At 55.6% G+C, this 12,398-nt stretch overlaps 1 protein-coding gene across 1 annotated transcript; it reads left to right on the forward strand.

Moving 5' to 3' along the window:
• Positions 1 to 4,130: 4,130 nt before the first annotated feature.
• Positions 4,131 to 8,083, forward strand: SRM (spermidine synthase). Its single transcript, XM_004426087.3, has 8 exons — positions 4,131 to 4,337; positions 4,916 to 5,036; positions 5,466 to 5,558; positions 6,431 to 6,584; positions 7,162 to 7,245; positions 7,339 to 7,484; positions 7,570 to 7,692; positions 7,798 to 8,083. Exons 1-8 carry the CDS (start codon positions 4,171 to 4,173, stop codon positions 7,816 to 7,818), a joined length of 909 nt encoding a protein of 302 aa, XP_004426144.3. The 5' UTR covers positions 4,131 to 4,170; the 3' UTR covers positions 7,819 to 8,083.
• Positions 8,084 to 12,398: the final 4,315 nt, after the last annotated feature.

Consider the following 12,398-nt stretch of genomic DNA (forward strand, 5'->3'; position numbering starts at 1 on the left):
TGGCTCTTATCCATCCTCAGCACCAACACAGGGCTTCCACCTCATGGGCCGGGCAACTGCCCTGGCTCCATCCATTGCATCCTCATTCCATTCAGCTGGAAGGAGGGGAGGTGACAAGCTCCCACTCTCCCTTTAAAAGGATACTGCCCATTTCCACTTCCCATTGGCCAGATCTTAGTCACATGGCTGCAGCAAAGGCTACTGGGAAAGTCATTATTTCAATGCCCATGTGCCCAGCTAAAAATCCAGGGCTATCGAATTTGGAAAGAACAGACATTGAGGCATAACAGGTGGTCTGCCAAAAAATGGCAGCATCTCTGCTATAAAAAATAGTCAAGAATTTTTAAAAGAGAAATTATTTTCTACTGAGGAGGCTTCATGAAAGGTGCATTTGGGTTGGACCTTGAAGCATCAGGGAAGAAATCCAGAGAACCTTGTAGCCAGTGCTACTCAAAGTGGGGGCCTCTGATAGAGACAACTGGGAGCCAGTTAGAAAGGCAGAACCCCACGCTCCACCCAGACCTGCCCAGTCAGGACCGAGGGACAGGCCCGGAACTTGGTTTTAACAAGCTCTCCAGGTGATTCTTAGGCATGCTGAAGTTTGAGAGCCACTGTCCTAAGGGGGGCAGTGCGCCCCAGACCCTGCTTAGTGGGCAGCAGTGGGCTGAGCACTGGTCAGAGGTGAGATGAGAACAATGGAGATGATGTATGAAATTTCTCATAAAGGTGAAATGATTTCTTGTCCTTTACTTAGAAGATCCTTACAATTTTATCTTTGTGGCGATGTGTTTTTGTTTTTTAAAAAGATGGGGACCATAGACAGTACGAGTTGAGGTCTTCTTAAGTGTCCTTCCTTGGACAGCCCAATGTCAGTCCCCAGATGTGTTTTTGAAATTTTACTGGTCCATGGAACCCAAAGGTCCAGGACTCCAGAGTCATGGGATGAAGACAAAAGCCTGGGGGTGTACGGAGAGCAGCTGTAGTTCATTTCTGCGGAGCTTCAGGTCACGGTTAGGGCGCTTGGATTCCCAGGGACCAGGGAGGACAGGTGAGTGTATGGAGGGGCGTGGGTAAGCCAGTCGGGAACTGCTCAGGGATTCTGAACCACGGAGGCTGCAACTAGCCTGTGCTCTGGGAAGAGGGGTCTGGCAGGGCCGGCGGGTTGGAGGTGGAGAGTTTATGAGCAGAAGGGCTCTGCTCAAGGAGGCAGGCTGCTGTTTATGGTGCCTTAGGCAGCTTGCCATAAGTGTTCTCAACCAAATACCACCACGTAATAGCCAAATTCGTTCCCACTTACAACCACAGCTGTCTGCCTGGCTGAACACGATGCTTAAAAAATGACTCTCGGGGCTGGCCCAGTGGCATAGTGGTTAAGTTCGCGTGCTCCACTTCATCAGCTCAAGGTTTACAGGTTCCAATCCCCGGGCACGGACTGACACACCGCTCATCAAGCCATGTGTGGCGGCATCCCATATACAAAATGGAGGAAGATCGGCACGGATGTTAGCCCAGAGCCAATCCTCCTCACAAAAAAATAAAAATAAAAAATGACTCTCAGGTGCTAACTGTCGAAAAGTCTGTCGGATGACAGAGACACACATCCCTACCCTGTGGCAGCCCCACTTAAACCACTGCCTTGGACAGTCGCCATTCGCCCACCTCCCTCCTCTCCCCCATCTGTAAACTGCGCTTGAGAAGGTTGGGACAGTCGATCTACTAGGCAGTAATGCTTTACAACTGAATTTTAAATGCACATTGGCCTGAATTGGGGGAAACATTTCATACTATACCTTGGTTTCCTCCATCCTGACTTTCCACATCATTTGTAAATTTAACCAGGCTGTGTAATGATGGCGACTTCTAGCAACACCACAGTTCTTCCTCCTTGTGATCTGAAGTTGGGTAGCATTTCTGGGTTCATGGTCCTGTACATCTTGGGGACTTTTTTGCCTGCAGTTTATTCAGAGCCTTCCTTTTGTTTGAACTTGGAAGGTTTAAGCCACTGCTATACGTGCTAGCCTAGAAGTCCCACTTGCTCTTGGTGCTTGGGGCCAAGACGTGGTTTCACCTCCTCTGCAGAAGGGCAAAGGGTGTCATTCATGGTCCTTCTCATTCGAGGAGGCACATGCTGGAGCAGCTCTGCTCCACTTGCAGGAGGGATGGGGTGGACTTGATCCTCCACTGTCCCTCCCATGCAGTGCCCTAGGACAGCCAGGTCCCCTTGTCTAGGCTCAGCTCTACAGCACCTGGAAGAAGGTCAAGACAGGTGACTCCACAAGGTGTCTGGACAGGCATCCTGGCTTCCTACATTCACTCAGCCTGTTATCCAGTGCTGCCAGCTACAGACACCATCCCTAGTCTCATGGAGCTTACAGTCTGGCTCAGGGTACACAGAAGTAAACAGGCGACCACAACTCAGGCGTAAATGTCTTGATGGAGGAAGCACAGGCTGTGATGCAAACTCCTTGACCCAAGTACAGGATGAACCCAGTCAAGCCTGTAGTAACTGGACATACTGGTCAACTGTCTTATCTACTGTGATCCTTTTCTGAATGACATGGGGTCCTGCAACAGTTCCAAGCCATCTCCTAGCCATTCTTTGGTGCCTTGGCTCACCTCCCCTTTAAAAGGAGCTTCAGGGCCGGCCCCCTGGCTTAGCGGTTAAGTGCGCGCGCTCCGCTGCTGGCAGCCCGGGTTCGGATCCCCGGCGCGCACCAACGCACTGCTTCTCCAGCCATGCTGAGGCCACGTCCCACATACAGCAACTAGAAGGATGTGCAGCTATGACATACAACTATCTACTGGGGATTTGGGGGGAAAAAAAGAAAGAAAGAAAGAAAAGGGAAAAATAAATAAAAAAATAAAAAATAAAAATAAAAGGAGCTTCAAGTTCACCAAGGCACATTGTTGCTGTAAGGCTTGACACCTGCACTGGCTGATAAACACGACTGTGTTACTCATCTGGGGTTAAGAGACAGAACGTGCTTCCACCTCCAAGGGGAGGCTGCAAAACATCAGTCAAGAAACATCCCTGTCATGTCACCAGTAGCTTATACCAGTTTCATCTCCCTTCCTTGGCGTGCAAAGAACTACGCACGTAGAGCAATTAGCATTTAATATTTGGTAATTAGCATGCTTAATATGATTCAGAGAAGTTACTTGGCATTTTCCTAAAAACAGCACATTCCCGCCCACCCTTCCAAGGAGCACGGCCCAGTTTGTCAAAAAACTGTGTGCCAGTCTTTTTTGGTGCTGAATATGCATGTGTTGGCCTCTTCCGGGACATTGCTGGTAAATTTAGAAACTCGTTTAGAAAAGAACTCTTTCTTATTCAGCAATCATACCCTCTTGGATCAGAGAATCGAAGGGAAAATGGCTAAACCTAGCTTAAGTCTCGGGGCTGTGATGGTCCTTTTCAAGTAAATAAAAACCCTCCGTGCGCCCCCGACAAACCACACACCGTTCGAGTCCAACAAGGAGCCAAATTTGCGGACGCGGCGAGAGATACATTCTACCCTATCGCTCCGGCGCAACAACGTAACTCTTCGCCCGACAATGTAGCCGCCCGCTCCCGTTCCTCCAGCCCAAAAGCTCGAGCCGGCGGTCCGCACGTCCCAGGGCTTGGAAACTGCGCGCGAGCCCGAGAGGTCAGCTCACGTTTCCCCGCCGAGTGGGGCACCCCTTCGCTCCCTCTCTGCGGCCCTCGGTGCCTCCCGGACTCGGGAAGGGGGCAGGGGCCCTGGGGCTGCACCGCCCGGTCGGCGCGGGGCCGGACGAGGGACCCGGACCCCTTCCGCCGGCCCGCCCCGGAACCCACCCCGCGGCCGGAGCCGGGCCCCCCGGCCCAGGCCCCACGTGGCCCCTCACAGCGTGCCGCACTACCCTGCTGCCGCCGACGGACGGCCGGCCCCGGCCACTGGGCGCCGCGCTGCCGGCCGGCGGCCAATGAGCGCGCTCGGAGACCCGGCAGGGGGCGGTGCCGCCGGGTCTCCGCCCACCCACTGCCGCGCTGCCATTGGAGGGCTTGGGTCCCGCCCCCGCCCGCAGGCACCGCCCCGGCGGGCCGGTTAGGTTGCGGCGCGGGCGGCAGGCAGACCTGGTCCCGTTGTGCTGCGGCTCCGCGCGGCCTGCAGTCCCGGGCCCGCGCGCCGCGCCGCCCGTCCGCCCGCCATGGAGCCCGGCCCCGACGGCCCCGCCGCCCCCGGCCCTGCCGCCATCCGCGAGGGCTGGTTCCGCGAGACGTGCAGCCTGTGGCCCGGCCAGGCCCTGTCCCTGCAGGTGGAGCAGCTGCTCCACCACCAGCGCTCGCGGTACCAGGATATCCTTGTCTTCCGCAGGTACCACTGCTGCCCGGCCCCCGCCCCGCGCCCCGCGCCCCTGCCACGGCTCTCAGGTCAGACCGCCCGCTGCCCACCCGCGCGCGAGCCGGCCGCGACTCCTGCCCTGATCCGGCCCAGACCACCCTCTTCCTGCCGGACCCCTGTCTTGCGCCCTTTACCTCCGGACGGCCCCGGTCGTCTCTGCCCGCCCCTCCCCCTGCAAAACTGTCGGAACTTCTCATGAACTAGGCCTGTCACCTCCCTGGGTCCCCTCCCCACCCTGCATCCCGTCTCTCTGCGCTGGGGGCCGACGTTTCGGGCGGTCCTCTTCGGCGGGGAGGGAACCGGAGTCGGCGCCGACCCTACGCGCCCAGCTCCACGTGTCAGTCCGGGACACGTCAGAGCCGGGACCCCGAGTCCAACCCCAACCCCCAGCCAGCGGGCCTGCCTGCTGATCCTCGCCACTGGTCACCCCCAGTACTCACCCCTGGAACCCCTGGGCAGGTTGCGCGAGATTCTTCTCACCCAGGGCGGCTGGGGGCACGGTGCCCCAACCCCAGGGGACCCAGTTCCCTGATTATCACTCCTGCCCGCAGTAAGACCTACGGTAACGTGCTGGTGTTGGACGGCGTCATCCAGTGCACAGAGAGGGATGAGTTCTCCTACCAGGAGATGATAGCCAACCTGCCCCTCTGCAGCCACCCCAACCCCCGCAAGGTATCCCGCTCCCCTCGGATGCCCCCTGAGCCCAGTGATAGGAAACCCAGCTCTCAGGGTCCTGCAGAACAGTGCTGGAGGGCCCAGATGTGCCCAGCGCTCAGCCCAGGTGCTTCCTAAACAGTTGTCAGAGAAAGTGCTAGCAAGCACAAGGAGAGTGGGGGGGGCCAAAGGGACTGACGGTCTTTGAGGAGCAAACAGTTCCGGCTGAGGCCTGAAGCTTAAGAAGGAGCAGTCCTGGAGGCTTTTCCAGGAAAAGGGGACACCTGGTGCCAAGTTCCTGAGGCAGGAAAGTGTTTCTGAGAGTAGAAAATGAAGTACTGAGGCCTGTGGATCAGAGACGCCTACCCTTGTTCCAGATGGTTCTGTGTGAGTGCATCTGCCCAGTGCAGGCTGGGCCCTGCTCCTGACTGTTCCTCCCCCTCCCAGGTGCTGATCATCGGGGGCGGGGACGGGGGCGTCCTGCGGGAGGTGGTGAAGCATCCCTCCCTGGAGTCTGTGGTCCAGTGTGAGATTGACGAGGTGAGTGCTCACCTCAGAGCAGGGCCGGGATTTGGGTTCCAGTGCCTGTTCTGCCCTGAGTCGGCTGTGGGCCTTGGGCAAGTCATTTAATATTTCTAGGCCTGTATCTTCATCTGAAAAACATGTTGGGAGGATCCATTAGGAAAGCCAGATAGTAGAGGGCCTGGCACACAGTAGGTGTACCATGATGTCAGTTCTTAGTAAGACTGAGAGCTGGTCTTTAATTCAAGTTTGAAACAAGGCCCAGAGATATTCCAACCACTAGAGCATCTGCCCATTATACACGCTCTTGCTGCGCGTCAACCATGCGCAGCCATTGCTCTGGGTGCTGGGGTACAGTGGTGAGTGGACAGAGCATTCACCTTGGGAGCTGATGTTCTAGTTAGGAGGAGACATCCGAGAGTGATCTGATAAAGGCATCATGGGCCAGGGGATGAGAGAAGGCAGGGGGAGAGTGGAGGCGGGTCAGGGCAGGCCTTGAGGAGGTGGGTTTGAGCTGAGGCCTGAACAAGCAGCTGCCCACGTGGAGGCCGGCAAAGGTTCTCGTGGTGGAGGCTGGAATTACTACCACCCTCTGAAATAGCAAGAAAGCCACTCGGATGGGGCAGCTGGGCTGGGGGGATGGACCTGGGACGGTGGAGATGCAGGCCGAGCAGCAGGCAGGAGCCATCTGTCCACGAGGAGCTGTGGGAAGGGGAGGTACCAGGGTGTTCCCCATCTTACAGATGTGGAAACCGGGGTCCCACAAAGTGAATGGCTTGCCCAAGGTGACCAAGCTATGAGAGGGACTGCCGGGAGTCCCCTTCCACTCCGCCTGGCTCCAGTGCCCCTAGCCCCCCTGGCCCAGGCTGGTCCCTCCTGTCCCCACCCAGGATGTCATTCAAGTCTCTAAGAAGTTCCTGCCGGGTATGGCCGTTGGCTACTCCAGTTCAAAGCTGACCCTACATGTGGGCGACGGTTTTGAGTTCATGAAACAGAACCAGGACGCCTTTGATGTCATCATCACTGACTCCTCAGACCCCATGGGTAAGCAAAGGATGGGCCCAGGGCCCTCTGGCAGCCATCAGTGCAGAGACCAGCCTCCTCCTCTGAGGACCGGGGGCCCCAGAATTGGAGCTGCACTTTCTCTTCTCAGGTGCACTTTTCCCCCTCAAACCTGGCTCAGCAGAGCAGGGGGACCAGGCAACCGCACAAAGTTCACAAATTGGTTGGGGACCTGGAGGAGAGTGGGGCTCTGGCCTTGGCCCACTGAGGCCCCACTTTCCTCTTCAGCCACCTTTCTGCTCTTGACAGACCAGCATAGGGCAGGAGTGGGATCTAGTGTTAACCCAGGGTTGAGATTCCCCTAATACAGTGCCAATGAAAATGCCCCAGCAATGGGGTAAAATGTGGAACCCCCTCAGGTACTGGGGCAGTGGGTCAGAAGCACCCTCTTCATGGTTGGTTTCTGAATTCCACAGACCTGGGTTCAAATCCCGTCTCTGCCCCTTAGCAACTGTGTGGGTCTTGTGGTGGGGGTGACAGTGCCCCCCCCCTCCAGTGCCAGGCTCAGAAGGTCTCGGCCAGAGGGTGTTCCTTAGCCCTCATCCCTCCCTCCCCGCAGGCCCTGCTGAGAGTCTCTTCAAGGAGTCCTATTACCAGCTCATGAGGACGGCCCTCAAGGAGGACGGCATCCTCTGCTGCCAGGGTGAGCGAGCCTCGAGCAGTTGGGAGAGGCTGGGCCGGGGCAGGGTGGGGCAGTGCCAGCCTGCCCGGTGCTGATGCTGCCGACCCGCCCCAGGCGAGTGTCAGTGGCTGCACCTGGACCTCATCAAGGAGATGCGGCAGTTCTGCAAGTCGCTCTTCCCCGTGGTGGACTACGCGTACTGCACCATCCCCACCTACCCCAGCGGCCAGATCGGCTTCATGCTGTGCAGCAAAAATCCCGTGAGCCCCTGGCTGTCCCAGGGCTGGGAGGGGGGCAGATGGGCACAGAGAGCACTCCCCTGATGCCCCCTGCCCCTGTGCCCAGAGCACCAACTTCCGGGAGCCCGTGCAGCAGCTGACGCAGAAGCAGGTGGAACAGATGCAGCTGAAATACTACAACTCCGACGTGCACCAGGCAGCCTTTGTCCTGCCTGAGTTTGCCCGCAAGGTGAGCCACCTGCGGGGCGGGGCCGGGGACCCAGGACTCCCTGAGGGGCCACCTCGGCCCCCACACGACCTGGCATCCTCCTGACAAGGCCTCATGTCCCCCCAGGCCCTGAACGATGTGAGCTGAGCCCAGGTGCCGCTGCCGACGCCGCCCAGGACCTCGGGCCGGGAGCCTCCAGGGCACCTGGGCCCCACCAGCCCTGGACAAGACCCCCGCCGGCGCGCCACCAACCAAGTGTTACAGGCCCCAGAGTGCTGCCTGGCCTGCCCTGCTGGGTGGACTGTCTGTCTCCCTCTCTCTGTGTGGCGTTCAGCCTCCAGCCTATACCAGCTGTACAGCTCCGTCTCCACCTGTCGCCCCTCACTCACCAAACACGTGTATTTATAACTAAGTTCTGAATCGTGTGTCCCCGGACCTTGAATGGGCCCAGGCAGGGGCCCCGTCAGCAGGTATTGGGCCCGCTCTGAGCCGGCCTCGCTGTCTGGCCTCTGAGTGTCTGCCTCCGCAAGGCTGTGAATAGCAGGCCGGGCCCTTGACCTCTGGCACCAAGGAACACAGCAGGCATCAAACTGGACCCAAATCTGTCCTGAGAAGCTGCCTTAGTTGTTCCTTCACCAAGGTCCCTGAAGGCCAGTGGTGACAGACCCATGGGGCCAGGGCTGTGGGGTTGACAAGATCATGGTGGGGCCACTCAGGGGCTTTGCTTGTTCTGGGGCTGCCCCGCAGCGTTCTCAGAAGAATGTGGGTCACTCAGGATTGTTGGGTCCCATCCGGGGGTGGCTGGTTGGGGCATGGTTGGGGTCCATTACTTGGGCCTGTTGAAGCACATCAGGTGCGCTGACTTGGCTCAGGATTCAGACATGAGTTCAAATCCTGCCTGCCCCTCTCATGGGTGCCCTCTGGTAAATTCCTAGAAGCTTCCTTCAAGTGTTAAGAGGTTGAGAAGCAGGTGTGGGTGGCCACACCAGGACTCTGAGTGCAGGACCGTCCCCTCTCCAAGGTGCTGAACCTCCAGCCCTTGCCCCAGGTGCCTCCCCCTCCTGACCACCAGGACTGAGGCTCTGGTGATGGGAGAGGAGCCAGCACAACAGGGTAGAGATTGGGGGAGGGGGCCTCTAGCCCACTCCTTTCTCTGGATCTGCGGGAAGGGGCCATGCAGGTCCGTTCCCCAACCCCTTGCTCCTGGGCAGAGGCATAGCCAGAGGATGGTTGGGTTAACGTGGGAGGCTTATGGTCAGGGAGGGGGACAAGGGAGTGGCCCCAGCCTGGGGGTGGTGCTAGAACACCTGCCAGACAACACCCTGCCCCCTACCCTGTCAGCTACCTTGGACCCAACTCAGCAGGGGCTGGGACTGCAGTCAGGGGGCTGGGGAGCAAGCTGCTAGCTCTGCAGCCAACTGCTTGAGTGGCCCTGGGGTCAGCCGGTCACCCTCTCTGGGCTGCATGGAGCCCTCCCCCAACCCCATAAACTTGTTGGACTCTCAGAGCACCTGACACTTAACCCCAGTGAGCAGGTCTGACCCAACCCCCTAACCCCGGGACTGTCTTAAACCCAGGCTTGGGAGTAGGCATTGGCCTGCTCCCAGAGAGGCCAGGTGAGTCAGGATTGCGGGGCAGAGCATTAGTCAGAGGAAGACACAATGGCCGGTTAAGGAGGGATGACTCACCACGAGTTAATTCCTTTAACCTTCACAGCCACCTATGAGGAAGTTACTAACTCTGCACTGGAAGGTTAGGTGACAGGCCCAGGGCCACACAGCTAGAGAGCAGGTGGTGGAGGACACACAGCCGGCCTGAGAGCCGAGCCCCTCCACTTATCCTGGCCTGCCTTCTCCGTAGCTCAGCCCGAAGACCCTGGGCTCCACTCTCGGGGTCCCTCCCCGCCACAGCCGTCTTACTGACCAAGCTCCAGGAAGGTCCATCCCGAGGGTGATCTTGGAATGCTGCTGGCAGGGAAGGGGGGTTCCAGCCCTGGGGGCTCTGGACCTAGGTGTGAATCTCACCTCTGCCTCCCCTTAGCTCTGACTTGAGCCACTCACGACTCCTGACTTGGTTGCCCCATCTGTAAAATGGGAGCAATGGTCCTTACCTGTTTCAGGCTTCATTGCAAAGCATACGTCACTGCAGCGCTCACTGAGCTGGTGAAAATCAGGCTGGCCTCTCGGCAGAAGCAGAAGGAGAGCGGAGGGCCAAGTTGCAGGAACAGCTGGGGCCATTTGGCAAACAAGGATGCCTGGCCTGGACCCTCCACTTCCCGAATGTTTAGTGAAGTCTCCTGTACAATGTACAGGTCTTGAAGGGGGTGCACATCAAGGACTAGCCCTGAACCCCGCATCTGGGTGGACGTGATGTGGACAGACTGAGGGACTGAAGCAGAAGCAGGGTGTTTGGTGAGGACACGGCCTGAGTCCCCCAGTGCCCCAGAAACTGGAGAGGGGCCACCAACAGGCCCGGTTTGTGGCATGGAGAATAAAATCAATCCTTTCTAGAGTTTGGACGTTATTTATCAAAATTAGCCCTGCCCCCAGTTTAAGGATTCAGATAGTTCTAGGTGTTAGAACGGCCGTCCTCCTGTACCCACCTTTCCTCTCCCCGGAGGCAGCCCCATGTTCCTCTTTTAGCTGATTATTTCGGTATTTATCTTCATGCTTCTAAATAACATGCTTGTATTACTACTTCTCAGCTTGTCAATTCTAGTCATACTCTTGATTTCCCACTAGAGAAGGTGAGAATTGAGCTCTTTGCTTCCCTGTCGCAACCACACTCGCAGCCGTTAAACGATAATCTCAGTTGGCTCAGTTCTCAGCGTTGGCACCATGACACCCCTGTAACTGCAGTTCACAGATGAGACTAGGGGAAAGCTAACTTCATCTCCCGCACAGCTGATTATTTTCCCTGGAGGTTTTTTTCATTTGCTTAATTTTCAATAAATTTGTTACTGATTTAGCCCCAAACTTTTTACCACGTCTCTAAAGCTCTTCTTAAGGATCTGTGGACTCAACATGCTTCGTGAGGTCTGGACAATATGCTAATAAATTAATTTTTTATGAGAGCCTAATATTTTACTTAGCCCCATTATAATTTATAATTAAGTCATGGTTATGTTTAATGGAATATTCAGTAACAGGAAATATTAATATATATAAATGCATTTCTTTATTATGATTTGTACCATGATGTATATAACACTCATTTAGGAAAAAATGACTACTGAAAAATTAAAAAAAAAAAATCTTTGGACTCTACAGGTGTTTTATCATTTTCATCTTCCTGAAGAATCTGTCCAGAGCCTTCTAACTACCCCAAATGGAACTCCCTGTCAGCACTCTTGTCTCTTGGACCCATATCTTCCTGTTTCTTGGTTTACTCCCTTGTTTTGGTGGAGCATATTCCATAGTAGCTTTCGAAGACAGGGGACAAGGGATGTAAATTTTTAAAAATCTGACATGCATGAAAATGTCTTTATTCCACCTTCATGCCTGATGGATGGGTACAGAATTTGTCAGGGCGGAGGAAAATCCCCTTTCTTCCCTTCTTGTGTTCTTCTGGCTGGACTAATAGTAAAATTGACACAAGGCTATATTAACAGGAGAAAAACCCATTTTAATACATACGTATTGGAGGGGCCGGCCCGTGGCTTAGCGGTTAAGTGTGCGCGCCCCGCTGCTGGCGGCCTGGGTTCGGATCCCGGGCGCGCACCGATGCACTGCTTCTCCAGCCATGCTGAGGCTGCGTCCCACATACAGCAACTAGAAGGATGTGCAGCTATGACATACAACTATCTACTGGGGCTTTGGGGGAAAAATAAATAAAATTATAAAAAATAATAATACATATGTATTGGAGACCATAAAGAAATGATGCTTGGAGAGTGAACAAAGCAGGCAGTATACATATCTCTTACACAAAGAAACAATAAATTTGTGAAGAATTGACAAACTTAGGTTTGGGGTACGTAATTTGTGAGGAATTTAAGCTGAGTTTAGGCTTGAGGTAGTAAATTAACAAGGTTTGTTTATGCAGGTTTCTTGGCCCTGAATTCCCTAGCTCTGGTGGGAAGGATGCATGGAGAGCACCTTTCACATGGGAGATTTATTTCCTGCTTTCAGGGAGAACAGAGACAGGAGGGTCAGAATGCCCTCTGGGGGCCGGCCTGGTGGTGTAGCGGTTAAGTGCGCGCGCTCCGCTGCTGGCGGCCGGAGTTCGGATCCCGGGCGCACACCAACGCACTGCTTGTCGGGCCGTGCTGTGGCGGCGTCCCATATAAAGTGGAGGAAGATGGGCACGGATGTTAGCCCAGGGCCGATCTTCCTCACAAGAAAGAAGAAAGCCCTCTTTGCTTCACTAGTAACGTTAATTCAAAATAATTATTATGCTATAGTGGGATATTTTGGGGTGGCCTGCCTTGGGTCCCAACAGTTCCCTCCTCTGAAACTTCCCTAGAAGTTTCACATATTAAAAATTGAGATGGTAGATTTTTTTATGTTTTGTGAGGAAGACCGGCTCTGAGCTAACATCCATGCCAATCCTCCTCTTTTTGCTGAGGAAGACCGGCTCTGAGCTGACATATATGCCCATTTTCCTCCACTTTATTCGGGACGCCGCCGCAGCATGGCCCGACAAGGGGTGCATTGGTGCGCGCCCGGGATCCAAACCTGGGCCGCCAGCAGCGGAGCGCGCACTTAACCACTATGTCACGGGGCCGG

The sequence above is a fragment of the Ceratotherium simum genome, chromosome 22 (genome assembly GCF_057802395.1).
Source record: "Ceratotherium simum simum isolate JZ-2026a chromosome 22, ASM5780239v1, whole genome shotgun sequence".
Taxonomy (NCBI): domain Eukaryota; kingdom Metazoa; phylum Chordata; class Mammalia; order Perissodactyla; family Rhinocerotidae; genus Ceratotherium; species Ceratotherium simum.